Source organism: Poecilia reticulata, chromosome 6 (genome assembly GCF_904066995.2).
Source record: "Poecilia reticulata chromosome 6, P_reticulata-male-v2, whole genome shotgun sequence".
Lineage (NCBI taxonomy): Eukaryota > Metazoa > Chordata > Actinopteri > Cyprinodontiformes > Poeciliidae > Poecilia > Poecilia reticulata.
In genome coordinates, this window is record NC_088835.1 from 5214086 (window position 1) to 5241483 (window position 27398).

General features: G+C 39.9%; 2 protein-coding genes across 2 annotated transcripts in view; one reads left to right on the forward strand and one right to left on the reverse strand.

The window, feature by feature from the left end:
• The window catches only part of slc6a15 (solute carrier family 6 member 15), a 28920-nt gene extending 8085 nt beyond the window's left edge, over nucleotides 1-20835 (forward strand). Inside the window, exons 3-12 of the mRNA XM_008410862.3 lie at nucleotides 6661-6818; nucleotides 7654-7780; nucleotides 8649-8830; nucleotides 13455-13565; nucleotides 14738-14979; nucleotides 15090-15288; nucleotides 16544-16736; nucleotides 18089-18248; nucleotides 18361-18523; nucleotides 19632-20835. Of these exons, the coding sequence (XP_008409084.1) occupies nucleotides 6661-6818; nucleotides 7654-7780; nucleotides 8649-8830; nucleotides 13455-13565; nucleotides 14738-14979; nucleotides 15090-15288; nucleotides 16544-16736; nucleotides 18089-18248; nucleotides 18361-18523; nucleotides 19632-20015 (1919 nt within the window). The 3' untranslated portion in view covers nucleotides 20016-20835. The remainder of the gene's footprint in view (nucleotides 1-6660; nucleotides 6819-7653; nucleotides 7781-8648; nucleotides 8831-13454; nucleotides 13566-14737; nucleotides 14980-15089; nucleotides 15289-16543; nucleotides 16737-18088; nucleotides 18249-18360; nucleotides 18524-19631) is intronic.
• Nucleotides 20836-21332: 497 nt separating this feature from the next.
• The window catches only part of lrrk2 (leucine-rich repeat kinase 2), a 39060-nt gene continuing 32994 nt past the window's right edge, over nucleotides 21333-27398 (reverse strand). The window contains exons 44-52 of the mRNA XM_008410860.3: nucleotides 26266-26490; nucleotides 25984-26177; nucleotides 25114-25186; nucleotides 24849-25039; nucleotides 24370-24522; nucleotides 24098-24303; nucleotides 23149-23217; nucleotides 22891-23022; nucleotides 21333-22048 (exon numbers count right to left, since the gene is read on the reverse strand). Coding sequence (XP_008409082.1) covers nucleotides 22898-23022; nucleotides 23149-23217; nucleotides 24098-24303; nucleotides 24370-24522; nucleotides 24849-25039; nucleotides 25114-25186; nucleotides 25984-26177; nucleotides 26266-26490 — 1236 coding nt within the window. The 3' untranslated portion in view covers nucleotides 21333-22048; nucleotides 22891-22897. The remainder of the gene's footprint in view (nucleotides 22049-22890; nucleotides 23023-23148; nucleotides 23218-24097; nucleotides 24304-24369; nucleotides 24523-24848; nucleotides 25040-25113; nucleotides 25187-25983; nucleotides 26178-26265; nucleotides 26491-27398) is intronic.

The following is a 27398-nucleotide window of genomic DNA, read 5'->3' on the forward strand; positions in this document are numbered from 1 at the left end:
CTTTTTGACTAATAAGTGTCACATGACCTCCTGAGAACCAATATGCCGTAATAACCTGTGAAGTCGTTTGGAAATCAGCCGTGTTTGTCTAACAGTAACCACACGGGAACGCGGTGGTATCAGGAACACATTAGGCGTTCTGAGGATGCTCTGGTGATAATACCCTACACGTATGTGTCCTAGAAAGGTGGGAACGAGCTGCAGGCGCTTCCCACCCGGAGATTATACAAAGCTGTCGCCTGCTTCATGAAAGCAGATTAAATGCAACTGAGACGGACGGGTTCGTCTGGAAGGAGGCCGACTCTCAATCTGGGTGTTTTATTGTTGAGAAATGATGAGTTGTCGGTGAGCTTTCCACACCAAGAGAACAACAGTTACTAATGTAGTCGAATGAGATTCCTGTTACACTCTATACATAGTCATATGAAAAAAAGAAAAACTTCTCACACATTTGAACATTTAGAAATGCACTATTGAGTTTAACGATGCAAAAATCTGTCAATCTAAAAAAATAAGAACATAATTTATTTTTTTTTAATAAAAAAAGCTGTTTTATTCCTTTTAAAAATGGCGATTTGGGTCACTAACTTGAAAACTAGGGCTCCAATATATACATATATATATATATATATATATATATTGTTTGACTAAAACAAGTTTAATTTTATTGTTTGTAGGCAGCTACATCACGTTTTTTCCCCATAACAGACCAAATTAGACTTAGATATAGGAACATGAGGAGCTGAATATTTTGTTTGGTGATGTAATTTTTTCAGAACTATAAACTGATGGAATGCAAAATCCAATAAGGCTTGTTTTGGTAACAAATGCACCAACAGCAAGACATCGCTTTGATCAAATAGGACAAAGCATTAGTCTACTAAAAAGTTTAATATACCACATATTCCATCTATAAAACCTCAATGTAATCTATAATAATTCTGGGACTTCCAGCGGTCATTGGGCCAGAGGCGGGGTACATCCTGGACAGTTTGCCAAATGTTTTTAGTTCAGGTTCGGTGCATCTTTCTGCCTCTGCTTCTCTGTCATGTTTTCAAGCCTGCTTTAAGCAACTCCTTGAACCCTACTGTGTTCATTTATAATTTGATTAAAATGGCAGATCTGGGGCTTGGAGCAGGTCACTGTGAGAGTCCTTCTACTCCTATTTCACTCAGGACCTTAGTGAGTTGTTAACAATGTTTTAAGAGAACTTCCTTACCTCTGTCTCCCTCCCATTGCAGGGGAGGGTTAACACTTGGTTCAAAGGTTGAGTATACTGAGAAAAAAACTACACGGTATTGCTTTCTATTTACAGTCTAACCATTAATAGATAGAGCTAATAAAGAGGTTGGATATATATATATATATATATATATATATATATATATATATATATATATACACATATATAAACGTATCCAAGCTAGCTTGCTAAAAGCTAAGATAGGAGCAAAAGTTGAAACTTTAAGAGTAGATATATATCTTTTATTAGTTCTCTAATAAAGTTTAGCAAAGAAAATTGTTGGATATATATGATGATGTATTTTTTAGTTTTTGTATCCATTTAATCATGTTCTTACATATTGTGCCTACGGCATGTATGCAAACTAGCTTCCTAAAAGCTAAGACAGGAGAGACATTTGGAAGTTTAAGAGTAGATACATATACCTTTCCCTATCTGTTTAATACTTTTTAGCCAAGAAAGTAGAGGTGTGCCTATCGATCGGTCACCAATCATAATCGGGCCGATTTTCTTGAAAAAGTGCATGATCGGTGATCATTGGCTCTTGTTGCCGATACCGATCACCTGCATCTCATTTCGCAGCCTGCCTGTGCAGCTGGTCTCCTCTTTCCTTCACACTGCGCAAACACGCAGCAACAAATCCTAAGCGATGTGGAACTATAACGCACTGAGTGACTGTGGAAGTTTGCGTGTTGCGGTGGAAAATTCAAGCACGTCAAAATGCATCAACACAACGAAGCTAATACGCCATAAAAACAATGGCATACTTGACGGAGTTTGGCTACATCGAGGCTCACTGCAGTAAAAAAGACATATGGAGGATCAGATAGCAGGTAAAGCAGCGCACAGCTACAAACACTCACCCGGATTAGCATGACGGTCAGAAAGCTAAACAAATAACCCGCAAAATTATTTAAGTCTTTGAGCTGCGATGTAAGACGCTGGTTCTGCGCTCGCTGTTGAATCGCTGCTACACTACAGGCTTCGTCTATTTCACAGACGAAGCCGCTTCTGCTCCACCTGGTAGTGACTCTCACACCGAACCTCTGCTTAAAGCTGCAGCATCTAACTTAAAAAAATTAATTTTACATACGTATTAAAACTTTTGCTGTCCTAACATGAGACAGATAATCTCTAAAAAAAAAATCGATCTCCTCCCTGCTCTGCATAATTACTCCGCTCAGTCAGAAACAGCCACTCAGAACTAGCAGTAATCAGCTAGCCGCCATGCTATCAGGAAGTTTCCATGCAGTAACTCTGGATTGTTTATTGTAATGGATCCTGTATTTGCCTTTGAATGTTAAGTTTTATACTTGAATTTTTTGGGCAACGTTGAGAGGTTTTATTTTGACTCTTTGCATTATTTAGCCTCTTCAGAGCCTTCATATGTTATCAGTCTGTTAAAGATAGTATTATCAACAGCAGGACAATTTGCAGAATGCCTGTATTGTTTAGTTTTCTTCTTGGAAAAAATTATTAAAAACACGTTTTTGTCTAAATGAAGGTGAATTCATGGTTCCTTTTTCCACATAATGTAACCGTTAGTGTTTATGATAAAAAATAAAATAAAAATGGTATCGGTGATCGGTATCGGTGATAAATACTCTGGTAGCACAGACAAGCTACCAGATTCTGAAATATCTTATTGGTCAAAAGACACTTGATTATTGGTCAAAATGCATTGATATAAACTGACTGGTAATTGAATTGGTTCTACCTCTTTCTAAAACCAAAGTAGAAAACAGCTCATAAAATAGGACTCTGCAGTTTTAAACTCAATACAGCAGTTTGACCAACAAAAAAATCTAAAAAACAAGTTTTGTTCTTCTTGAACAACTGTCTACATCAGTGCAACAGTTTGATCTACAAAATAAATAAAAATAATACTTTTCACGTCTAACAGACCTTTAGCTCCTCACTGTTAGCTCAGTCTCACTTTCCAGCTCTGCATTCAATAACTTACCAAACATGAGCCATAAAAACACTGAGGCAAAAAGCCTAAATGTTTTTTTCCTGTCATTTTCAGCCGCAAACATTTAACTGAAATATCTACAGATATGTGTTTCTGTCTCTGCCTTCCTCTGACTCTCTGCAACCTGGTGTTCCTGCATGGATTCATAACAGACACTACAGTACTGTACAGTGTCAGAATGTGCACTAAAGATAAAAAGTATGTTTTTATCATACAGAATGAGAATTTAAACAACTTAATTTTCAGATGTATACATTATTATACATCTCAACTCTATTTACTGTGTAGCAAAAATTTTCACAAATTCATTTTTAAACCTCTCAAGCACTTTTCTTATCGTCTCCTAATCATTAACCTTATAGTGTGGAAATAATGAAAAAATATTGAAACGTTGAAAGAAATCAATCTGACATCAGTCTTCACCTGTTCTCCTTTCTGGTTTTATTGAAATTAATATAATTTTTATATCTTCACACTCTGAAACTCCACCTGACTCTCCTATGCCTTCACTGACGTGCTCCTCTCATAATAAAATAGTCTAGTTTATTTCAAAATTAAAAACAGTTAATACATATTTCAATAAACTAAACGAAAACCTCACCAGAGCTTCTTCACCTTTCTTTGTCATTCTAGCACTGCTGTTCTCCTAAATATCTATATAATATAATATAATATAATATAATATAATATAATATAATATAATATAATATAATATAATATAATATAATATAATATAAATACATGTTAAGTGGTCAGTATGATCAGGTGTTGCTCACTTTAAATAATAAAAAGGCTAATTTTGTTGCTGTTTCAGTCTCATTCTAAATCATTCTGACTAGACTAGCTAACTTTTAAACAGCAGTAACATTTTGAACATGTGACGATCCCAGAATTAAAACCGCTTAACCAAAAATATTTAGTTCTATATATAAAAGTAAACTGACAACAATATGTTATAAACGAGCGATATTCATGGCAACATCCTGACAGACAGTTTACCTCATTCAAACGGAGTTTCTCTGACTGTCTGCTGCTGCCTTTACTCTGAGCCGTTCAGAGGGGGATGGTGGGAGGGGGAGCAAGCGCTCTGCTGAATGCGCTGTTGTGCGCCTTCAAAATAAAAGCATGCGAGTGGAAGATTTAAAAATTCTTCGCAACTGTGGTGAAATTATTGGGGGGGGACAAATGTGACTGTCTCCAATATTGGGGGGGGACATGTCCCCAAGGCGTTCCCAGGCCAGCCGAGAGACATAGTCCCTCCAGCGTGTCCTGGGTTTTACCCGAGGCCTCCTCCCGGTGGGACATGCCCGGAACACCTCACCAGGGAGGCGTCAAGAAGGCATCCTGACCAGATGCCCGAGCCACCTCAACTGGCTCCTCTCGACGTGGAGGAGCAGCGGCTCTACTCTGAGTCCCTCCCGGATGACCGAGCTTCTCACCCTATGTCTAAGGGAGAGCCCAGCCACCCTGCGGAGGAAACCCATTTCGGCCACTTGTATCCGTGATCTCGTTCTTTAAAGAGAATGCAACGTTGTGTTAATCCATTTGAGGAGCAGGCAGTTTATCTTGAGGAAATAAATGACGATGCAGAAGTTATTTCACCGATGGGTGAGTGATCGGTATCGGCAGGAAAAAACCTGATCGGCACATCTCTACAAGAAAGTATTTATATGTGAACAATAAACTAATTGTTCACATTTATTGTTTATTTATTTCCAACACATGATTCAATTTTAAAAGAGGATACATTAAAATTTTGCTTTGAGGCTCAAGAACTGTAAAAGAATTCAAAAGGACTGGTGGTTTATTCCAGGAATGAAGTAGAAAATTACGATCAAATCAAAACACAGCCGTATAGACCGTTGACTTTGTTGGAAGCTGTTGAGTTTCTTTTTCGAGAACAATAGAAACCAGAGTTTCCCCTCCAAGAATCAGTTGTATGTGAGCAAACCAGAATTAGCCGTTTTGATATTAAAAGCAGGTCATACATAGCACATCCTAAGAACAACACATAGAAGGGACACTCATGCTGATTTTCCTTTGTATTGCCACTCCCACCTAGGTCAAATCTGGGAGGGACAGCGGAACCCAGGAAAAAAATTTCAATAAACGCCCGGCCATATGGAACAATAAGATCTGTTGAAACAGACATAATACCACCAACCCACCAGAGTTCACATCTGTTGTTGTGGTTTGTCTACAAGACATGACGGGGCGGTTGTGGCTCAGCAGGAGAGACGCTGAGTTTGGTTCCAGACCCCCAACCTTTCAGTCCCCTGAAATCCAATCTGATTCTATCTGCAAATCGCTGTGTGAATATGTGACTTTTAACACTTTGAGGGGTCAGTCAGACTAGAACAAGCTTAACCCAACAGAATGTTTTATAGACAACTACAGAATGCAATGCTGAGAAAAAGAATTGCCACGTAGAAAATGGTGTCTCTAAATGTTTCAAATCATCAAACTAATTCCTGCCACAGCACGGCAATCAGATTTAAATCCAGACTTTAACTAGGTTAAACACTTCATTTAACAACCTTATGATTGGATATAGTATTTTGGGATTGTGTGCAATAGTGCAGAATTTGTTTTTATATTCTAAACTATGGCAAATTGTCCAGGACCCAAAGAGGTAAACCCACCACAAACCATCACACAACCACTTTGTTTGGCTGTATGTAGCTGCATTTCCGTCATTCATAAAATTGTGTAAAATCTTAATGCCACCTTTGGCATTAAGATGTACGGCCCAAATCAAAAGCTGTCAATGAACGTTTGGCTCATTTGGCTTTCTCCGACCATGGAATATTTTTCCAAAAGACTTGATGCTTATGTAGATGTTTTTTTGTTTTGTAAATGTCAGATGATCCTTTCCGTTTCTCTGGTGTTTTTTCTTTGGAACTCTCAAGTAGTTGCTTTTTCACTTGGTCTCATACAAGCACAGTGACCTTAACAAGGGTAAAGGGAAGGAACTTCACCACATTATCTAGTTTCCCCTGATTTGAGAGGAAAAGAGACAATATCTGATCTAAAAGCTCGTTGACTCTCTAAATCCCTTTAAAGTTGTGGTTTCCAATCTACACCTGCAAGAGTTCTGCCTTTACAGATGTGACTCTTTTTATCTTTCTCTACCACACCATTAAGGCCTGCTCTGATGTTGGTAAATCAGCCTCAACTCGTAAACTTATAATGCAGTTGTAGTCCGAGTTAATTTAAGACTTCGCCGTATTTTATAGCTTCCAGAATAGTTTTACTGCACCACACATCACAAGGGAGATGAAAACACACCAGATGTTTAGAAAGAGCACCGTGTGTCAGTCGTCCCATATGCATTGTTGCTTCGAGGAAATGAAACCTGCTGATGTCACGGTTATCTGATGCAATGGCTTCCTGCCCTTGCGTGTTGCTTCATCAAGCACGTGGTGCGCTCTGTTTTGATTGGCAGGAGCGTACCTGGTGCCCTATCTGATCCTGCTCGTCCTGATTGGCATCCCGCTGTTCTTCCTGGAGCTCGCCGTGGGCCAACGTATCCGCAGGGGCAGCATCGGCGTGTGGAACTACATCAGCCCTCGGCTGGGGGGCATCGGCTTTGCCAGCTGCGTGGTGAGTCAGACGGCAGGAAGTTTTCTGTTCCGCACTCACAAAGTGAAAGCTGACCCCACCAAAAAAAACAAAACATTGATCTTTCTGATGCAATGCCTCTGTAAGATGTCAAGTAGCATAAAGCATTAAAGGTCAAAGTGTTACAAAGTAGTGCTAAATGTTTTTCTTAAAAACATTTTTACACGAGAAATTGATTCATACAAAAAATGTATTTATTTCAGTTATTTAATCCTTGAATCGGAACAGAAGGAGGCTTATTTTTTACAAGAAACCTGCAAGTCTTTTTGAGAAAATAATACATTTTGTATTTAAAGGCCAACGTACAATCATTCAGTGTTCATTTTAGGTAATAAAATAACTCTTAACACTTAAAAAAAATTGTATAATAATACATTATTTCACTTTTTAAAAACAGGAAAAGGGATAGTTCTGCTGCTAAAATAAATTACTATGCCAGTTGTATTTTATATATTTAATTCTTAAAATGTATTTACTTTGATGCATGGATTAAAAAAAAAACAAGATTTAGTATAATTTATGATGCACATTGTGCATTTTACCATTTACATCCTTTTCAGTTAATCAATCAATCAATCTTTATTCCAGACCAAAAAGGTCCATAAAAAAGGAAGTTAGAAGACATGTTGCATTAATCAGGGTGATGGGCTGATTATTTATGTGTTATTTATGTTTCATAAGCTGAAATATTTACAAACAACCAAGTCTCAAATAACATGACAGAAGGTTTTAGTGGCTTTGAAATGGTAACTTGAAAACGTTGGTTAACCTTGATACCGGTAAGAAGATTATGCCTCATTTATTTGTTTGCTTGCAGGTGTGCTTCTTTGTGGCTCTCTACTACAATGTCATCATCAGCTGGAGTCTGTTCTACTTCTCCCAGTCCTTCCAGCAGCCGCTACCATGGCATGAATGTCCACTTGTCAAGAACAAGACCAGTACATGTAAGACACCAGTAACATGTAACATTTGGGTTTTTTTTCTCTTAAACTAGGTAACTAATGTCTAACTAAATCACTTTCTGGAATATCTTCTGTTTGGCTCCACAGTGTTGGTTGATATGATGAATATGTTTTATTACGATATTTTTTTAAACAGTAAAAAATTATGATCATGGTGTTATGATTTTCTACAAGCATTGCTCTGAAAGAATGAAAACATTTATGTTTATAAAGTAAATATTTTACTTTATTTAAAAAGTAAAATATTCAAATGAGTTTGTACAATTTTGTCAGTTTTTGTCCAGCACAGTTGATATTAAAGTTTCAAACTAATTTGCCTCACGAAAAACAATCGACTTTAATTTCAGTTTCATTTTTGCTTGATTGAAAATTTGGTATCAGGATTTTTTTGTTCTCTAATTCATTACAGTTATCAATTTAACCTCAACATCAATGTTACTATTATTCATCACTCTGTTACCAACGTACTCAGAATGTATTGAATAACATCGTTCAGGGATAAATTACAGCCTGAACACAAAATGCACCTGCATTGAGACATCTGATGCTACTGTTAACTGCTTTAATTAGCTTTATGCTATCAGAAGTGTTCATATGTGGTTAGGGCTCTTATTGTGAACGTTGCTGTAGTTACAAGGTAAATTGAGGCATTACTTGTAAAGAGTTAAACAGAGAAACTAGACCATAATTAGAATACGTAGTTCACACGTCTATATCAATAACTAACAAACCAACTTGTGTGACTGACCAACCGTGCATCTTGCTGGGGGTTTTTTCTTGCACGTCTCTTGGTGCAGAAATGACTCTTGCCATTCTCTGAACCTGACTGTTGTTTGGTTTGGAACCACAGATGTGGTGCCAGAGTGTGAGAAGAGCTCGGCCACCACCTATTACTGGTACCGTGAGGCCCTGGACATTTCCAACAACATCTCTGAGGGCGGAGGACTCAACTGGAAGATGACAGTGTGCCTGCTGGCCGCCTGGTCCATGGTGTGCCTCGCCATGATCAAGGGAATCCAGTCCTCAGGGAAGGTGCAGAGCCCTACTATTACTTCCAAGTTAAATATAGACATTTAGTGGCACCTTTTTATGAGAAGTAGAGGAAATGATGTGAGAATGGTTTCCAAGAGCAACCTAGTAGAGCAGAGAAAATGGGTTACTACAGCTGCCCTACAATCCTGCTAGTTGGCTCAGTTAACTTCTCAATCTGAAAGTGCTAATACAAAAAGTCTTCTTTTGCATTGTCAGTCTTCCCCGGTATAATTAGCTCACTTTAGCTCAATCTAAAGGGTCTAAAGTGACCGATTAGATGTGACTTCATAAATCTTTCTCATGAAATGTTTCTTAAACTGCTTATGATCTTTAAAGGACTTCTTGCTTCAGCTTAGTATAACAAAGCATCCGGAGGGATTAGCCCCACCAGCTAAAGGTTGCTCTCCCTGCTCGTCATCTCCTCTCTACATTGTGATCTTAATCGTTGCAAAGTTTCTCCAGTCATATGACCAGCATTAACCGTGTCCCTCTGAGTTCAAAGTCAGGCCTGTGCTTCTGGGTTTAATCTTTTATGGATACATTTTGATGCGGGATGTTGATTAACTTTGAACCGCAAGAATGTGCAACTGAAATGAACACAGTTCACTAAATGTCTTGGTCTTTAAAAGACGATGTTCTGGTTGAAGGTTTTAAGCAGGTCGTTTGACTGACCTTGGTCATCTTTTTGAATGTTACTTGTAGGGTTTTTTTAATAGGTTTTATTGGCTCTAGTGGCCTTTATTTGATAGTGAATTGACAGGAAAGTGGGTAATGGGCAAAGGTCACCAAGCTGGGAATCAAACCTGCGACTGCCAGACTGAGGCCTCTTTATGTAGGTTTTGCTTAACCCCTGCGCCACCACAGCACCCCACTTGTAAGGTTTTTGCCTGACTTCCACAGAAAACAGTGTCAAAAGATAATGTAGGCAAAGCTGGGAAGCATCTCTGAAAGCTCTGTCAGAGTTATGTAGGCGGAAGTTAGACTCCCAAAGTGAACTGGACAGGATGCAACACACCAGAGACAGAGGACACGCTGCTAAAAGCTAAACGAGATTTCCTACTTTCCATCTGGACATAAGCCGTTCCTCGAATCTCCCCCTCTACATCCGACCTGTGGCGAGACTTTTCAGAAGTGGAGTGGTTGAAACTTCCATTGCCATCAGAACATAAAGTCTGCGTGGTCTCTGGTTCCATCTGGTTTTGAAAAATCTCCACTTTGGAAAGGAATAAAAAAAACAGTCAGCTACATTATAATACAAAAGAAAATAGAAATATCCCTTAGTGGTGGACTTTCAGGTGTAGGCAAAGTGGAAATATATCGATTCACATAAGGACAGTAGAATAATAATAAATCTGAACAAATCTACTCTGGATATTTTATGAAGCGGATATTTTTTTGTCTGTTCTTGAAAAGACACCGTCTTTGTGATTCCAACTCATGATCCTGTAATAATTCAGAGACAGAGGAAGTTCAAACCATCTCTTTCATCGATCATAATGGGCATAGATCATATCCCCTAGTCCAACGTCTCTGTCCGGGTTTCTACCCCCACGACTGGATGGAAATTTGAAGAGAAACGACAAAAGCAAACAAGATAGATTAGCTGTTTGCCTACAACTTTATACTGCTGTGGAATATCCTTGACACAGTTAAACTTTTCTCAATTATACCACTTCTAGGAGCTTGTATTGGAAATTTATTGCAAGCAGAGTTGGCACAAACCAAACAAATGTGGATGAAAACCAATAAAACGGCTATTTTGTTTTGTTTGTTGTTTTTTTTACTGAAATAACCTGAATATCCAGTCTACACCTGTTTTTAAACAGACACAAACTTTTTGATTGTATTTTAAATCTGTTTATCCAAACCAAAACATATCCACACCACTGTGCATGACGTTTTCTTCCAGAGAGTTTTCCTGATCCGGTTATCTTACAAACGATTCTGTTCCCTGTGCTACAAAAGAATAGAAATAGAAATGCTCACACTTACCCAGCTTACACAAAAGCCTTTGCCAAAAAATTTCTGAGCCAAAATCAGTGTTTCTGTACCATGTGTGTGTGTGTGTGTGTGTGTGTGTGTGTGTGTGTGTGTGTGTGTGTGTGTGTGTGTGTGTGTGTGTGTGTATGTGTGAGTGTGGGCGTGAAAAGGGATCAGACCATTTGGTTACCATGGCAATGTGCGCCTTTTTGGCTTGGTTTAATTGCCAGGAGTTTGACAAAAAAATAAATAAAATTGGTCTTGTGGTGGTGATGGTGTATTTTGCCTACAATGTGATGTACTGGGGAACATAATCTGTAACTTTATGGATTAAGACAGATTATTAGACACATTAGACTTTAAAGAATCACACACTGTGTGTAATAAAAATGTTTACACATCATCGTGGAAAATCTTTGCGTTTGCACCTGTGCGTGAAGATAACAGTGGGATTTCCCAAAACTTGACCCTTTTTGCAGGATGCAGCTGCTTGTTATCCTGAAGCATACAGGTCTCTTCTTTACAAAACATAAAGTCGAGGATCTGAAGCCTAAAACTGTTTGGCTTTAGGATGAGTCCGATCAAGGTTTGAGACGAAAGCACAGCCTTGGATGAAGCCCAGACTGCTTGTCTTTGGACAAAATTGCTTTATCATCGGTCTTGTCCAAAGACAAGTCCTGACGAGAGCAGCAGCTGGAAAAAAGTGAAGAAAACAAATACATTTCTCAAATTGGACTTTTGACTTGTTGGTTCAAATTTTATTTTGAAACCGATTTTGCTTTTGTGTTGCTTTGAATAATCTTGAGTAAGAAAGCATGTATTATCATTAGCCTTGCCCAAAGAACTGAAAAAGGTCAGTAGAAGTTTGCGCCATACCTAAAGAGAACTCAGCTCAGAATTGCATATGGACCACCAAGCAGCAGGCATAATGTTTCTGATTCACCTAACCATGCTTATGACTCAACCGCAAACCACCTCAGAGAGTCTGCAGCCGCGCCCTCACAGCCCATCCTGTAAATCCACGTGTCACCGTGTCTTGGGCGGATGACTCAGGTCTTTTATCCCGCTCTCCGTCTTTGAGGCTCACCTTGTCTGATCAAACATGCCCGTCGGTTAATGATGGGTTTTGCATCTGGGTCAACAACTAGTCGTGGCCAAGAACCACAAAAGAAAATTCCACAGACTGCAGAAAAATTTGGATGCAAATCTCTCAATTACAAAAAAAAAGAAGCTATTGCCGACTTCCTCAATGATCCTACATCCAGCCTAAGAGACAAAATGATATATACACTACATTATCTGCCTTTCCTGCTATTCGCTATTCTTTTGTTACTTTGCAATACAGTTTGATCAGCACAAAAATCAGGTTGGCATACATATGGGAAAAAAATACTGGATACTTACGACGTTGTTACAGAATAAACAAAACCGTGACTCAAATTACTGGAACGACCCAATCTTAATCTCACTTAATCTATCAACGTATCACTCACCTGCCATGCGTCATCCTTGAAACTAAAAGTAAGTATAATTTTCTGACTAATTCAGGCATTCTGCATCTGAAGATGTTGAGGAGTCCTTAGAGAATCATGCCCAGAATATAAGATGATTATTAAATAACCAAAATAAGTAAAATACAATTTTCAAAGAGACTGTAGAAGTATGGCTTTCACACTCTTGATCCCAACACACATGCACTATTCCGAAAGGCAGCGCTTCAACAGCAGTGGATGTTTTATAAACCTGACAGGACTGACTGTGCCACAAAACCCTTTTTCTTTCTTCATGTATAGGCCATGTTAGCATGTCATGCTAACGTTTGACATGCTAACATATAAAACGTTAGTGTTATATATCAAATGTTAGTACGCATGCTAACGTTTGGCATGTTAGCATACATGCTAAGGTGAGAAACAGTGTGAAACGAGCTTTATAATCTCCATTTCTATGTTTCTACAAATAGAAAAAAAGCCTACAAAGTAGATGCTAGTTTTAGCATTACTAGTGGCTAACAGTTAGCCAGGGAGGGTATTATCACCTCATGGCTTACAGTTTGTTAATTTGCTCATTTCATCTATTATTATAAACTCTGAAAACATTGAAATGTTTTGAAGTATCTTGCCACATAAAGTTTTAAAGAAGTAGATAATGTTTACAACCTGGTTCCAGTGAGGCACCCATTCTTAGCAACTGTGTAAACACAGGGCATCTTAATAGTAATCTATGTTCTTCCTTAAAATAAAAGTCTGAAACAGCTCCATTATGACATGAAGCTTAAATGACTCACCATCATATGTGGGGCTCATAATATTAGTTTAGACTTCACCAGATGAAGTCACACGATGATGGCGACCAGGCCACGCTTCAGGAAACAGATGAGCAATATGGAGGTATTTTAACACACAGCTGCAAAGAACCAAACCACAGACTCAGCGCACGTCTCATCTTTATGTTGCAAACTGGAGTCTTTAATAATATTCTCAATTTGCATGAACGTAAAGAAGCTTTGCCCGTCGAGTGATTGTGACAGTCAGGAAGGAAGTTCAAAACAACATTTATTTTTAAGAGTTTTTTTCAAAGACTCATTTATTCTGACATCTTTTTTTTTTCTGAGGACTAAACGGGACTTCTCTCCTCGTTGCAGGTGATGTACTTCAGCTCCTTGTTTCCCTACGTCGTCCTGATCTGCTTCCTGGTTCGGGCCCTGCTGCTGAAGGGCTCCATCGACGGGATTCGACACATGTTCACGCCCAAGGTAGAGCATTCCTCCGTTCAGGAACAGAGTCACAGCTGCTCGCTCCCTTATTCTACACAGATTTAGAAATATTCCCTCTATTAACACCATTTATACTAGTAGTTGGTCAATATTCGCTCACACTCTTCGGTATTTTTTTTCTTTTTTCTTTTACACTTCCTTCACTTTACTCCCTGATAGTTTCCCTGCATGAGCTCAAAGAGTACATCTTCACATGATAGGCTGACTCCTCGGGAGCGAGCAGCCAATAGCATGGCAGGCCACAGAATCATGTCACCATGGAAACAACAGCTACACCGTCCTTATGTAACCAGCCAGCCCGAGACGGTGATTTTCAGCAGAGCACGTCTGTCTTTTGTGTCTGCTGCGTCTCGTCACCCGACGTCTCCAAGAGCCGGCGGACATCACAGCCGCTTAGCGCGTCCTGCTCCGAGCTTAACGGGCCGAGGGGGGGGATGTATGGAAAATATGAAATGTTATGGAGAAGGTTTACAGCTGTCGTCTGACAGGGTGGGATGGTAAATGTTCTGGAAAAGATCATTGTATTGTTGCCCTTTACAGGAGGAAAGGTCACAGGAGCTTCTGGGTGCTTCACTTTAAAACACATAGAAACAAATCTTTACATTTATTCTTACCTTCATGTGATTGCATTAAATTGGTTTTTAATAAATCATAAAAAATAAAAACAAATCACCTTATATTGACCAAATTATTGTAAGCTAATATCACTGACGTTTATGGAGCTTTAAAAGGAGCGTTTAAAGAATATTTTAAATACATCAGTTCCCTTGTATTCTTTGATGTATGAGATCTAATATTTATTCATATATTATTTATCATTTACAGTCTAAATTGAACATATTTTAACATAAACTAAAGTTTTGAATGAAAAGGAGCAGTTTGAAGGGGAAAAAATCTTATATTGCCTCCCCCTTATCTGAAAAGTCAATTTATTATATTATAATCATCTCAGCATCAATCAGTCCATCAATGTAAATGGCAATTTGCATAAATATCCTTAAAAGTAAAAATAAATCCACTCTGTTTTTCTTTTCTTCTTTTTTTAAAAAAATTCTTTCTGATCCTCTCAAATTATAAATGCCGTCTGGTTCTATAAATTTTTGTTTTGTTTTGCGAGCATTAACAGCCGGCCGTATCTGCTCTGACCTCAGCTGGAGATCATGCTGGAGGCCAAGGTGTGGCGGGAGGCTGCCACGCAGGTCTTCTTCGCGCTGGGCCTCGGCTTCGGCGGCGTGATCGCCTTCTCCAGCTACAACAAGCGCGACAACAACTGCCACTTCGACGCCGTCCTGGTGTCCTTCATCAACTTCTTCACCTCCGTGCTGGCCACCCTGGTGGTGTTCGCCGTGCTGGGCTTCAAAGCCAACATCATGAACAGCAAATGTGTCGCTCTGTAAGTGAGCGCTGTCCGACAGCAGACTGAGATCAGTTAAAAACAGACTTTTAGGGCTGAATGATTCGTTTTTGAAATGCTCAATCTTCTATTTTTTTTTTTTTTTTTAGAAACACTAATAAGATCGTGGCGCTGCTGGGGAGCAGCATTGAACCGAGCCTCATTCCCCACCACATCAACCTGACGCAGGTCAGTCAGGTCACTGCTGAGGACTACCATCAGATGATACAGATCATCAAGGGGGTGAAGGAGGATGAGTACCCGAAACTGGGGCTGGATTCCTGCAGCATCGAAGATGAGCTCAACCAGGTACATGAAAAAAAGAAAAAAAATCCACAAATTTTGAGTTTTTTCCTCTTAATACGTGTAAACTGTTAAAATAAAGTTATGACTCTGTGACTACCTGGTAGCTTTTTGATTATTTTACAAGGAGGATTCACTCATTTCTAGCCTCAGTGACCAGGCTAGCTAATACTAGCAACCAGGCTAGCTAATATTAGCAACACAAGCCGATAAAGTATTTCTCTCCATTTAAAGTTCCAGTTGAACTAGTTGTCAGTTTGATCACACTTTGCCTAAAATAAGGTTTCAAAATACATGAAGGTCTTTCAGTTATTAAATTATCATTTAGATTTGACCATTCTCTATCATCCATTTATTTGCTAAATTGTCTTTTTCTCTCATAAACTCTCATTCACATAGTAATAGTAATATCAACAGAATTTAACATTTGGATCAGAACACATTTACAATTATTATTTTATTTTATTTATTTACTTTTAATTTATTAACTTATTTCCCCGATACAAAGCAAATTAATTAGCATTGCTGTAAATGCGCCAGAATTGGCCAATTGGCTATTTTTCCATTTGTTGTCAATGGAAAATTGACCAAACTGTTAACTGTTATTGTACAGTTAAAATCCCAGAGTAATGGTAAAAAATAAAAATAAAAACAAACAAAAAACACAGACAGCTCAAAAATGAAAGTTGAAGTCGTCTTTGAATATTTTCAGGTAATCAGTGTAGAATTTTGGTGAGGAAATGTCAACCCTTCACAGAGTTCTCCTTTTATACCGATTCTGTTTAAGTGCATCAGTTTGCAGTAAAGAAGTTCTTCAGTGTAACTTCAAGGAGTGGAAAGTCTTTGAAATATGTTTAAATTACCCATATATGCAGCCATTCAGCAGTCACCAGGAACTCACCTTGAGGGAAAAGGCTGCAGCTCTTTCTTTATGAAATATACAAATGTTTGCCTCAAAAAATAAACTGCCATTAAACGAGCTGTGTTCCCATGATGCTCCACGCTTTAAAAAAATCCATTATTCAGTTCAAAGTTCTGAAAAATCTATGGCTATCACTACGTCTTATGTGTATTATATTGAATTTAGAACCAACAACTTTTCTAGTCTGAAATCAAAATTCAACGGGACATTTTGATAGCCTTCTGAACAGTTAGCTGAGTTTTCCTCTGAAACAGAGAATCCAATCTGCAAACATCCTAGAAACAGATTTAGGAAGACATGAAATACGTCTGATAACTGAATTTTCCTTCCCTCCACCAGGCTGTCCAAGGCACAGGCCTGGCCTTCATCGCCTTCACAGAAGCCATGACCCACTTCCCGGCCTCGCCTTTCTGGTCCGTCATGTTCTTCCTCATGCTGATCAACCTGGGCCTCGGCAGCATGTTCGGCACCATCGAGGGCATCCTCACCCCGCTGATCGACACGTTCAAAGTCCGCAAGGAGTTCCTTACAGGTCAGAGGGAGTGGTCACCTAGCAACAAGCTCTTTGACCAGAAATATTACCGCCGGCCATAAGAAATGTTTTAGCTTTTAGACACCAATATAATAGAGCTGAAGGAGAGATGAAGGGCAGATGAGGTGAGATTGTCACAGTTGAGTTTGTCATTGCTTTAACTAAACACATCACTATGTTGCTCTCCTGGAATCCAACAGGAGAGTGAAGGGTCGCTTTCAATTCCAAATAACAAAATTTCATGCAGAAATGTAAAACAGACCTGCTGAAGACAAAACCTCTCAAATCTAAAAGAATATTTTGAGTTTTAGACGTGACCTATTATGTCTCATTGAACAAGTTAGGATAGTTCTATACAAAACAAGGTCATTACATTATATTTTCTACAAAATCATTCTTAAATAATGAGATTTTAGTCTTCTTTGAGGTGCTTTAGGGCGTCTTGTCACTTTAAATTCAAATGAGCTGCTTCTGGCCACGCCCCCCTCCCCAACTCAACTTTTACACGCACATGTGAAAATGGCTGCAAACTGACGTGCAATTATACAACTATACATCTTTGAAAAGCAGAAGTAGGGCCTCCAGCACAGTCACTAAGAGTGTAACAAGTGGTTTCTGGATGGTAGATGAACAACAAAACACTCATCTTTTCCAGCAGCCATTGTAAGGCAGATACAGCGGTAAAACCACCTGACCAAACGTATTGAAGCTCCGCTTTAGTTGCTAGGTAACAGGCAGTGATGTTACTTTGCCGAAGATTTTTCAAGCGACTCATTTTTCAGACACCAGAAAAAGAATTAACTTATTGCCAAAAACCGGCTTGATGGGTTTTCTTTAGGCTTGGTGAAGAATTTGAATGTTCTTAAAGGGCCAGTTGTTCCAGAATGTATTGATAAAACCAATTCAGCTGTTAAAATGTCAAGAAATAGGTGTTGGTTTCAGTTATTTGTTGTTTGTTTCATGTGTTTTGTAAAATGAAATCACACTGATCAGTCTGTCCAGGATTTTGCAATGGTTTTTGTGAGGGTATTTTGTAATCAAAATAACATATTTTGTGGCACTAATTTAGAAATATTTGTAAGGAATTTTTAACAAATTTGTGCTAATGTATGTTGTTCTTGGCCAATTTTGAAAAAAAAAAAAAATTTACATTTAAAAATCTGAAAGAAATGTGGCAATCTGTTGAGTTTGTGTGAATTTGAGTGAGTTCTGTAGATTTGTTGGAAAACTGGAGGGACTTATTGGCGTAATTTGGAGTTCGGAGGGCCACGTAAAAACCTACGGCGGGCCAGATTTGACCCCCGGGCCTTAGGTTTGACACAGCCTGCTGAGTCCCTTCCTCTGTGTTGCAGTGGGATGCTGCGTGTTGGCCTTCTCCATCGGCCTCCTGTTCGTTCAGCGCTCAGGGAACTACTTTGTGACCATGTTCGACGACTACTCCGCCACGCTGCCTCTGCTCATCGTGGTGGTGCTGGAGAACGTGGCCATCGCTTGGTTCTACGGGATCGACAAGTAAGCAGCAGGCGACACAAACAAACCTCCCGGCACGATCCTTTGCGCTCGATTTCCAAGAAATGCTGTGTTTTCGGCGAAACAACAAAACACTCCTCCTGCTTCTCCCCAGATTCTTTGAAGACCTGAAGGACATGCTGGGCTTCACTCCGTACCGCTTCTACTACTACATGTGGAAGTACATCACGCCCATCCTGCTGCTGCTCCTGCTCTGCGCCAGCTTCATCCAGCTGACCATGACGCCTCCCAGCTACAGCGCCTGGATACAGGAAGAGGTAAGCGGAGGCCCCTGGCTTCAATGTCCCCGTCCGACACCCCCCCACCCCCCACCCGCCCCACTCTGTGACCCTGGAGTCGAATGAAAGCAGATTGAAGGGGGATCAGAGGGAAGCCGGGCGGTAGCGCGAAAGTACAAAAAACACTAAACTTCTTGGAAACAAACGTGTTTGAGCGGCGTTTCAGTCGAGAACAATAAACAGGATGTTTGGTCTGCTGTAGAAACACCAAAGCACCTGTGTGATTTTAGAACCAAGTGGAACAAAGACTAAACGAGTCAAAGTTCTAAACATAGTCTTCAGTTTTTTGAGGAAAGCCTTTTTTTTTTTTTGAGTTTCTTGCAAAAGTATTCACACGCTCTTTAGTCACAACACGGCCACAAACGCCAATGTGTCGTGAAACAATACCAAGTAGTGCAGATTAGCAGAATTTTTATTTATTTTTTTGCAAATAAAAATCTTAAAATTGTTGTTTTTATGTTAAGTTCTTTTTGGAAAATAAGCTCCGTCTCACTCACGCTGTATCCATTTTTAAGTCCTTGAACAGAGTCTCAGTTGGATTCAAGTCTGGACTTTGACTATACCATCCAAACAAACGAATATGCTTGTAATTAAAGCACGTCTTCTCTAGCAGGTTTTCTAGCAGGACTAGCTTGTTCCCTCTGTGTTCAGGAGGCTGTGCAGAGCAAATTGAAATTGAAACAAAAGTTTCATTCTTGGAATCCCTCATTTTATGTTCAGTTGTACAAAAAAAAATTGTATTTGCTGTTTTGCTGTCAGTCCGTTGTTTAATTGCTAAGAATATAGGTGTGATGCTAATTCAATCCACTAGGCACTTAAGGAATGAAACAAACTTTTCAATCTCCGAATGTTGATTGTTTCATTGATGATGCTTTTGCTCAAACAAGACTTTGAAATTGAATCTTGATCAAGCACTGATTTTGCAGCATTACACTACAAACCCAGTTCAAATACACAGTCTCATGAGCTCCAACTCTCCCTTTCTGCTATTTCGTGTTGCTCTAATCCTATAGAATCCCCAAAAAACACCTTGATGTCTGTGGTTGTATCATCACCTGGTCACATATCTCACCTCTGCCCCCTTCAGGCCGTAGAGAAGACGCTCCACTTCCCCCCATGGGGCATCGCGGTTTGCATCTCTCTGGTGGTGATGGCCATGATGCCCGTACCCGTGGTCTTCTGCCTGCGCTACTTCAACATCATCGACGAGAACACCAGCGGCCTCTCCACCGTCTCCTACAAGAAGGGCCGCGTCATCAAGGAGAGCCCCCGGCCGGAGGACGACGACGACGCCAGCCTGATCCACGGCAAGACCCCCAGCGAGGCGCCCTCGCCGATGCCGGGGAAAAGCATCTACCGCAAGCAGAGCGGTGGCGGCGGCGGCACCGAGGTGGACACGGCTCCCAACGGCCGCTACGGGATCGGTTACCTGATGGCGGACATGCCAGATATGCCCGAGTCGGACCTGTAGACTGACTGCAATAGTTGGCCCCGCCCCGGCCATTTCTCTCCTCCACCCTTCTGCGTGCGTTTAGTCAGCCATCGTCATTGTTGTACATTGTTACTGCAATGTATATTCTTTGTAGATATAAGGTAGCTGCTCTGTTGTTTGTTGTCTCTGAACCTTATGTGACTGTAAGCCTAAAAACAAACGGTTTTGGAAGAGAGATTATTCTTCTCCAACTTATTTGCTTGAATTCACCCCTAAACTCTGACGCCCCTCAGTTTTGGCCCCTCTTAGTGAACCTGTAGAGCTCACAGAGTCCTGATGGTCTTTTTGGGGTTTAGGCCTGTTTGCAGCAATACCCCTGCTGTATGAAAAGGCTGTCTACATTTAGGTCCATATATTAAAGCATTTGTCCCAGTGTATACACTATGGATGATGTAAAGACACAAGATGGAACGCGTTATTATTTCTGGCTAAAGTTCACGTCAGCATCAAAACAGTGAGAGGACGGCGCTTGTATCCCACTCCTATGATTGTCTGCGACTGAAGTGTGCCTAAGTCATTTATATTTGTTTATAGAATACATGGCTGTACATTTGAGGTATTCTGTAAATACAATATAAATATTATAAATATATTTATCCTGATAGTTTGGATATCAGAGCAGTGTTTTTAAGGTTCAGAGGTACTTAACTCTCATGTCTTTGTTTTTTTACTAATGTTCTGTCAGTGTTGGTGAGGACTGCGTCCTCTTTGTAAATATTTTTTTCATGAAATGCTTAAATTGCGATGTCTCTTTCCCCCCCTCCTCCAGTTCAAGAATAAAAGTGGAAAACGATCCATACTTTAAGACTCATTTCATTTTTGACTGTTTTATGTTCGATTACAATATTGTGCCAGACGCATTTATTAGCACTTCAGTTTTTATTGCACTCGTATAATCCCTCTGATTATACGAGGGATTTTTTTTTACAGTTCAGAACAGCACTAAGTCTTCTGCTGTATTTTTTTATTATACTAATTATAAAACCAGACTTTACAGAAATGTTGTGTAGAGTCAGCATTTCAATATGGCTGCCTTTTGTAAGTTTAGCTGAAATATGTTGAAGACCCGGTAATGTACAACCTCCTGAAGCAAACATGTTGCTACAGTATTTGGCAGAGCTATAGTAGCCAGATCATTTGTAGCTAGGTAACTAGATAAACATAAATGAGAATAATATAACCCACATGACATACCAGGTTGGAAACCTGATTGGTTGAAAAGCACAGATGACGATGATGTATCCAGACTCTGGACTTCAGTGGCAATTAAAACACAGCAATTAAAAAAATATTCAGTTTGAGGCATTTTACACACTTTACTTTGTGGACAGTACTGTACACATTGTAGCAATATACACAAAGTAACAATTTTATTATATAGATATTATTGTTTGCATGCAAAATAAAGAAACCAGACCAAATGCATGACCCTTAAGTGTAAAGGACGCAGACCATAGAACCGTAAACAAAATGTCACAATGACTTCAGCTATAAGAATGTATGTAAAAATAAAACTCCACAACATGTGCAGAGCGGGCAGCATTAGAAGAGCTAATTTCCCCATCTATGTTGAGTGGCTTACCATACTGATAAATATGCATCACAGACACAAATAAATAATCAACTTGACACTTTTTTATGGCTTTGTGCTTTTTTTTTTTTCAGTTTCCACTTTACCCATTGCACACCGGGTGAAAATCCATATCCGTTTATTGGAAGCGGGATTGTTTTTAACATCTCCTCTGCTGTCAGACTTGACACACACAAGTTAAACAAACTGTGTCCCTTTACAAAAATCTCCTGAAAGTTAAAAGTCAGCCATTATCTGATGAAATAGGTGAGCTTTGCCGAAGAAAAAACAAAGATAAATCTATGATGCGATTCTTCGGGGAGCCGCTCCGCTCTTTCCTTACTGAACATCAGAGTCCTGAAAAGTGCAGCTGGTTGTCAGGCGCTGAGGTAAAACATCCTCTTCAGTGCAGCTGAAGAGTTCATCCCTTTGGCTGATTCCTCTGTTCAAAACAAAACACTGAGGTGAGATTTCAGTCACTATTATCGCTGTTGCTACATCAACAGCCAGAAGCAAACAAAACATTCACAATAACTGCTTTTCTATAGTAAGAAAGATACTTTTGAGTACTTTTACATCAACAAACCAGGGGCAGCAATATCATGTTTTGGGCTTTTAATAATAATTTTACATTAGCGGTGTCCGGTCGTCTATGGTGGAGTATTAGGGCCAGGTTAAGACTTGTTTTTCATTTCAAAATACAAAAAAAAATTATACAAGAATAACTGAATAAAGTCATACAACAATGAATTCCTAACAATGAGAATAAAGTTGTAATTATACAAGAATAATGTCATATTACTGGAATGAGGTCAGAATAAAACGAGAATTAAGTCAATATCAGGATAAAGTGATAATACTAGAACACAGTCATAATATTATCAGAATGACATCATAATATTAAAAGCATAAGGTTGTATATTATGAGAATAAAGTAGTGATTATATGATCATTCTTCCAGGAAAAATGAATCAAACACAAAATGCGGATTGTTGAGTATCTTGTATTGCTTTTAAAAAAATTATTATTATGTTTTTTGTTTTTTTCTTTTAAGCTCAGACGAGACGGCCTTTATTCGAGAGTAGCCAGACAGGAAAGTCAGTAATAAAAGTGGGAGAGGACATGCGGTAAAGGTCAGCAGGTTGGGGCACAAAGCCATGACCAAGGTCGAGCTCCACGCCTGCAACCCAGTATCGGTTTTTAGAAATAAGGATATATTTGATCTGAGCTCAAATTCACCAAATCTTCAGATGAAACATGTGAAGAGGTTAGAACAACGAGAACCTGTCGCTCAGGCGAGGTGGAGCTGCTCCCTCATCCTGGCCGCGGCGCGCTCCCTCTTCTCACAGTGCTTCTTCAGGTCTTTGACCTCCAGAGGGAGCATGCTGCTCCACGCCATCAGCACCGACTCCTCATCTAAGAGATGGCAAACAAACACACACAGACACGTGTCACGTTCTGCAGAGAGAGCTGCGCAGCGAGGCCACTGTTTTTTGTTTTTTTTTTTACAGAGAAGCGGCGGGGCCTAACAAGGACGCTCACCGTCCCGGTTCCTGTCTCGTGGGAGCCTCCGGCCCAAAACCAGCACCGCGTTCTTCCACTTCGTCGACTCTGATTGTAGGAAAGAAAAAAGAAAAGAAACATTTGTGCAAACACCGTTACACACGGACAAAACTCCCAGCGTGTGGCTGGTCGACTCATCTGCACGCAAACGCTCAGAGAGACAGTGAATCTAAAAGCCAAACAAAAAGCCAGCTGCTTAATAATGTTTTTTTTTTTTTGTTTGTTTTATTTTTTTCACCATTTTGTTCTCACGCTCTCCTTGCTGCACAGCAGATAGGAGCTGCTCTGACTCGGAGGTGGTGGTGAGTTAACCTTCACAAAGCTTCAGGAAACATCGTGTTCTTGTTGGAAGTTTGAAAGGCAAAACTTGGCAAACTTCCTACGTGATGTTAAACTCTGTCCTGATTAACCCCAAAAGTTTTATTTTCAGTTTATTTCAGATGAGGGTCTAATGTTGCTTCGTATTCCAAATAGAAGATAACAGAATACACATTGTTCCCAAAGAATAAATCTACACTGTAAAAACACAAAATCTTAAAAGTAGTTTTTTTTGGGTCTAGTTTTTAGTAAAGTTATCTCAGTACACTTGAAATAAGACAAAACTAACTAAAAAGTCACTTTTCAGCAAAGGTATAGGAGCTTGTTTGAAGTAAATAATTATGTAATATTGATCAAAAAGTATCACTTTTTCCCCATGTTACAAGTGAAATGATCTACTTGTATTTTTTTTAATCAACATTAAGGAATTGTTTACTTCAAACAAGTAAATAATTCCTATGTCTTGCTGAAAAGTTACTTCTGAGTTAGTTTTGTGTTATTTCAAATGTACCAAGATATTTGCACAAGAAACTAGACCAAAAACACTCGGTAAGATTTTGGATTTTTGCAGTGCGTGCAGTGAAATCCATGTAAAAATTCGATGACCCACGTATGACTGCAGAGACGATGGCGCGGATGGAGTCGCACGACGACGGTGCCACCACCTGCAGAGCCTGGTGCTTGGAGAGCTCCAGCAGGAGCAAGTAGCCCCCTCTAGTGCCGATCCAGAGCGCTGCGGTGTTCTGCATCATCAAGGTCTTCACCGTGGCCCAGGAGGGCGAAGCCTCGGAGGGCGGCTCCGCCCCGCCGGCCCGCCTGTGAGGGACGGCCCGGTTACTGTCCGATTCACAACGGATTCAATCAAAGTGCAACGGAGCGTACCGGATTATCTGAGCGCAATCGATGCAGTCCACCATCCTCTCGCTCTTCTTGTCCCACACCTCCAGGGTCGGAGTGCTGGCTTTGCTGAGATACACGTATCTGTCCACCACCATGCGGGAGACGCACGCCTCGCTGCTCTGACCCCGCTGCTGACTGGAGGAGGTACATGCAGCACCACTGTTACTCCAGCTTACATGAGTGTGAATGTCTTTTAAACCCTTTAAATTGACACTGAGGCCGTTATGATGACATAATTTTCTGGATGATAAATCGTTCCAGAAGTTATTGCGATAAACAATAATATTGTTGTTTTGAGACTGTTTTGAAGTTATGTAATGGTAGTGGCATAATGATGCAAGAACACATTCTCAAAGACCGTTTAACCTAATTCTAATAAACATCAACACTGGAACTGGAAGACATTTTAAATGTCCAGAATAAATAAACTAAATATTGTTTGGTCCAGACATGACACTCACCGGAAGATGAGGTTCAGTTTCGTGTCAATGGACTTGCAGACGTCATAGTCGGCTGAGAAGCAAAGGATCTTGGTCCCGCAGCCGGCCCAGACCGACCTGCTGTCCAGCGAGTGAGTTGACTGACCCAAACACATGAGCGGAGTGCTGGCGTTTCCAACGGTGACGCTTTTCACTGGCTGGCCATTCTCCTGCTGGAAGGAGGAGAGCAGACAGCTGTGATCACCATACAACACACTGGACCCGACGGTTCTGAGTGAACGGTTACCATGAGCACAGACTCCTCATAAACACTCAGAACGCCATCTGCGGTGCCGACCAGTAAGTAATTCGTCCTTTGGCTGTAAAGGAATCAAAAATGAAGAATAGAAAGCATTATTCCCACAACAATATCATTTTAAACACATTTGCCTATTTCTAATATAGATGTATATATTCTAAATAATCAGGTTTGAGATTGATGAGCTAATTATACTGCTGCTTTGAAATTTTTTATCAATGAATAATTTTCTTTTTCTCATGATAACCCGTTTGACAATCAGAATGATCGTTTTGATATTTTGGAAACAGCTGCAACGTTTCAGTAGAAACGTTTCTGAGTAGGCACGTTGATTATTGTGTCATTGTATAAGATGAATACAAGACGAGTTTTTAAGTCAAAATGTTCTCTAGAGCACACAGGTATACAAACATAAACACACATCCTTGTATTTCTATCCAACTGAGGCATTTGTGTTGACTTCCTTTCATTTTAGCAATGGCTTTAGTCCTAACAAGGACATTTTTCTAAAACTATTCATTACTAATATATTTCTAACTTATTTCACACCTACCTAGCAGAGCGCATTCATATTACCTGATCCCAAACCTAGCCCTTATCAGTACATACCTAACCAATTCACACCTTAGTCCTAAACCTAAGCCATAACCCAAAAACAAAACTTCTTCTTATGGGGCCCATAAGTAGCAGACAGTCTCCACAACATGGTATGCGTTAGAGAAATGATCGTATAATGTATCAAATGCAAGACCACACACATACACGCACACACAGCGTGCTCTTAAATTGTCTGGAGCAGCAGACAATGATTTCCACTACAGTATCAGCTGGAGCTTCAGTGGTTCTGTAAGGACTTACGTGCGCCGAGGGTGTACATGGAAGTACAGCGAGGTGACGGCATCGGTGACACTCTGCAGGTGGTGATAAGTGCACACATCCTGGGTGCTGATGACCAGTAAGGAGCCAGACTGCATGCCTGCCACCAGCCAATCAGATTCCTCATTTGGGATTTGAACCGTGACGAGGCAAAGGACAGGGCTGGTATCGACCTCCTGTTCACAAGGACAGGAAAGAGTTAAAATACTTTAGCTTAAAAGAAGTCAAACATGAGTCATCAAGTTTTGGGACCTGTATTCGTACCTGTGTGGTGACTGCGTTGGTCTGCAGGTCCACAGCTGTGACGAAGCCCTTCCTCTTAGAGCTGCTGCCCCCACCGAGCCAGGCTGTGTGGCTTGATGTCTTCTGGTCGCCGCCGGTGGCAGTGCTGCCGCTGCTCATTGTGATGCACTGAGCAGTAAACATGCTAGAAAACTTCACTTCACTTATTAAGCTCAGCATTTCCCCTGAATTTAGCCGTTCAAACACCTGGACACATCACAGAAGAAAAATGAATAAATAAAGATGGTAAAAAAGGTTATGATCTATAAAATTGTTTCCTTGTGCTTGGGATTCAAAAACCTAACTGGTACCGGCAGATCCTTTAAAAAAAATCTAAATATAGCTAAAATTAAGGCCTTAAAATGTCTTAAATTCATTTTTTTTAAAAAAATAACTGGACCCTAAATACTCTGTCAGGGAAAAGTTTAAGTCAGCTGCTGACATCTTCATTGCTTCCTGTGACTCTAGGCAGTTGGAGCTACAGCTAACTACCTGCTAACATCCCCCTGCTAGTTAACCAGCTGGCTTTTTTGTGCCTACCATAGATAAATTTGCTGGACGATGTTTGTCTTCGCCTCACTTCTGTTGCTAACCTATACAATGCTACATGCACTCTGTGCAAAAAAGCTTGGTCTGTGAGGGTTAAGGAGAGAGAGCCATATCCACTGTGAAATCCACAAAGCTGCTGTCAAGAGCAAAAAACAGACCTCAGAAATTTAAGTTTTTCTCTCCTGGTCTGGCTAAAGCTTCCCAGAAAACTGCACAGGGATCACTAACCGTAGCACTGATTTAAGAGGAGCATGGGGTGCAACACTGAAGTTAGAGGTTTGGTGGACTTTAAACAAGGTGATCAAACACCAGTCTTATTTTATTTCAACAAAGTTGTCACCATGGAGGGAATTACAACTGAAAAGGATGAGAAAAGGAAATGCATAGAGCATGGAACAAAAAGAGAATAGAGAAAGAAGAATAAAGGGTAATTGTAACTGTAATTAATGTCTAAAGTATGAATATGACAATATCTATAGGTGTCACAAGTAGTGCCATTTATTCCTCAATAGTTTCCCCATTTACATACACATATAGATATAAAATATAAAATTTCCTTTTGTACA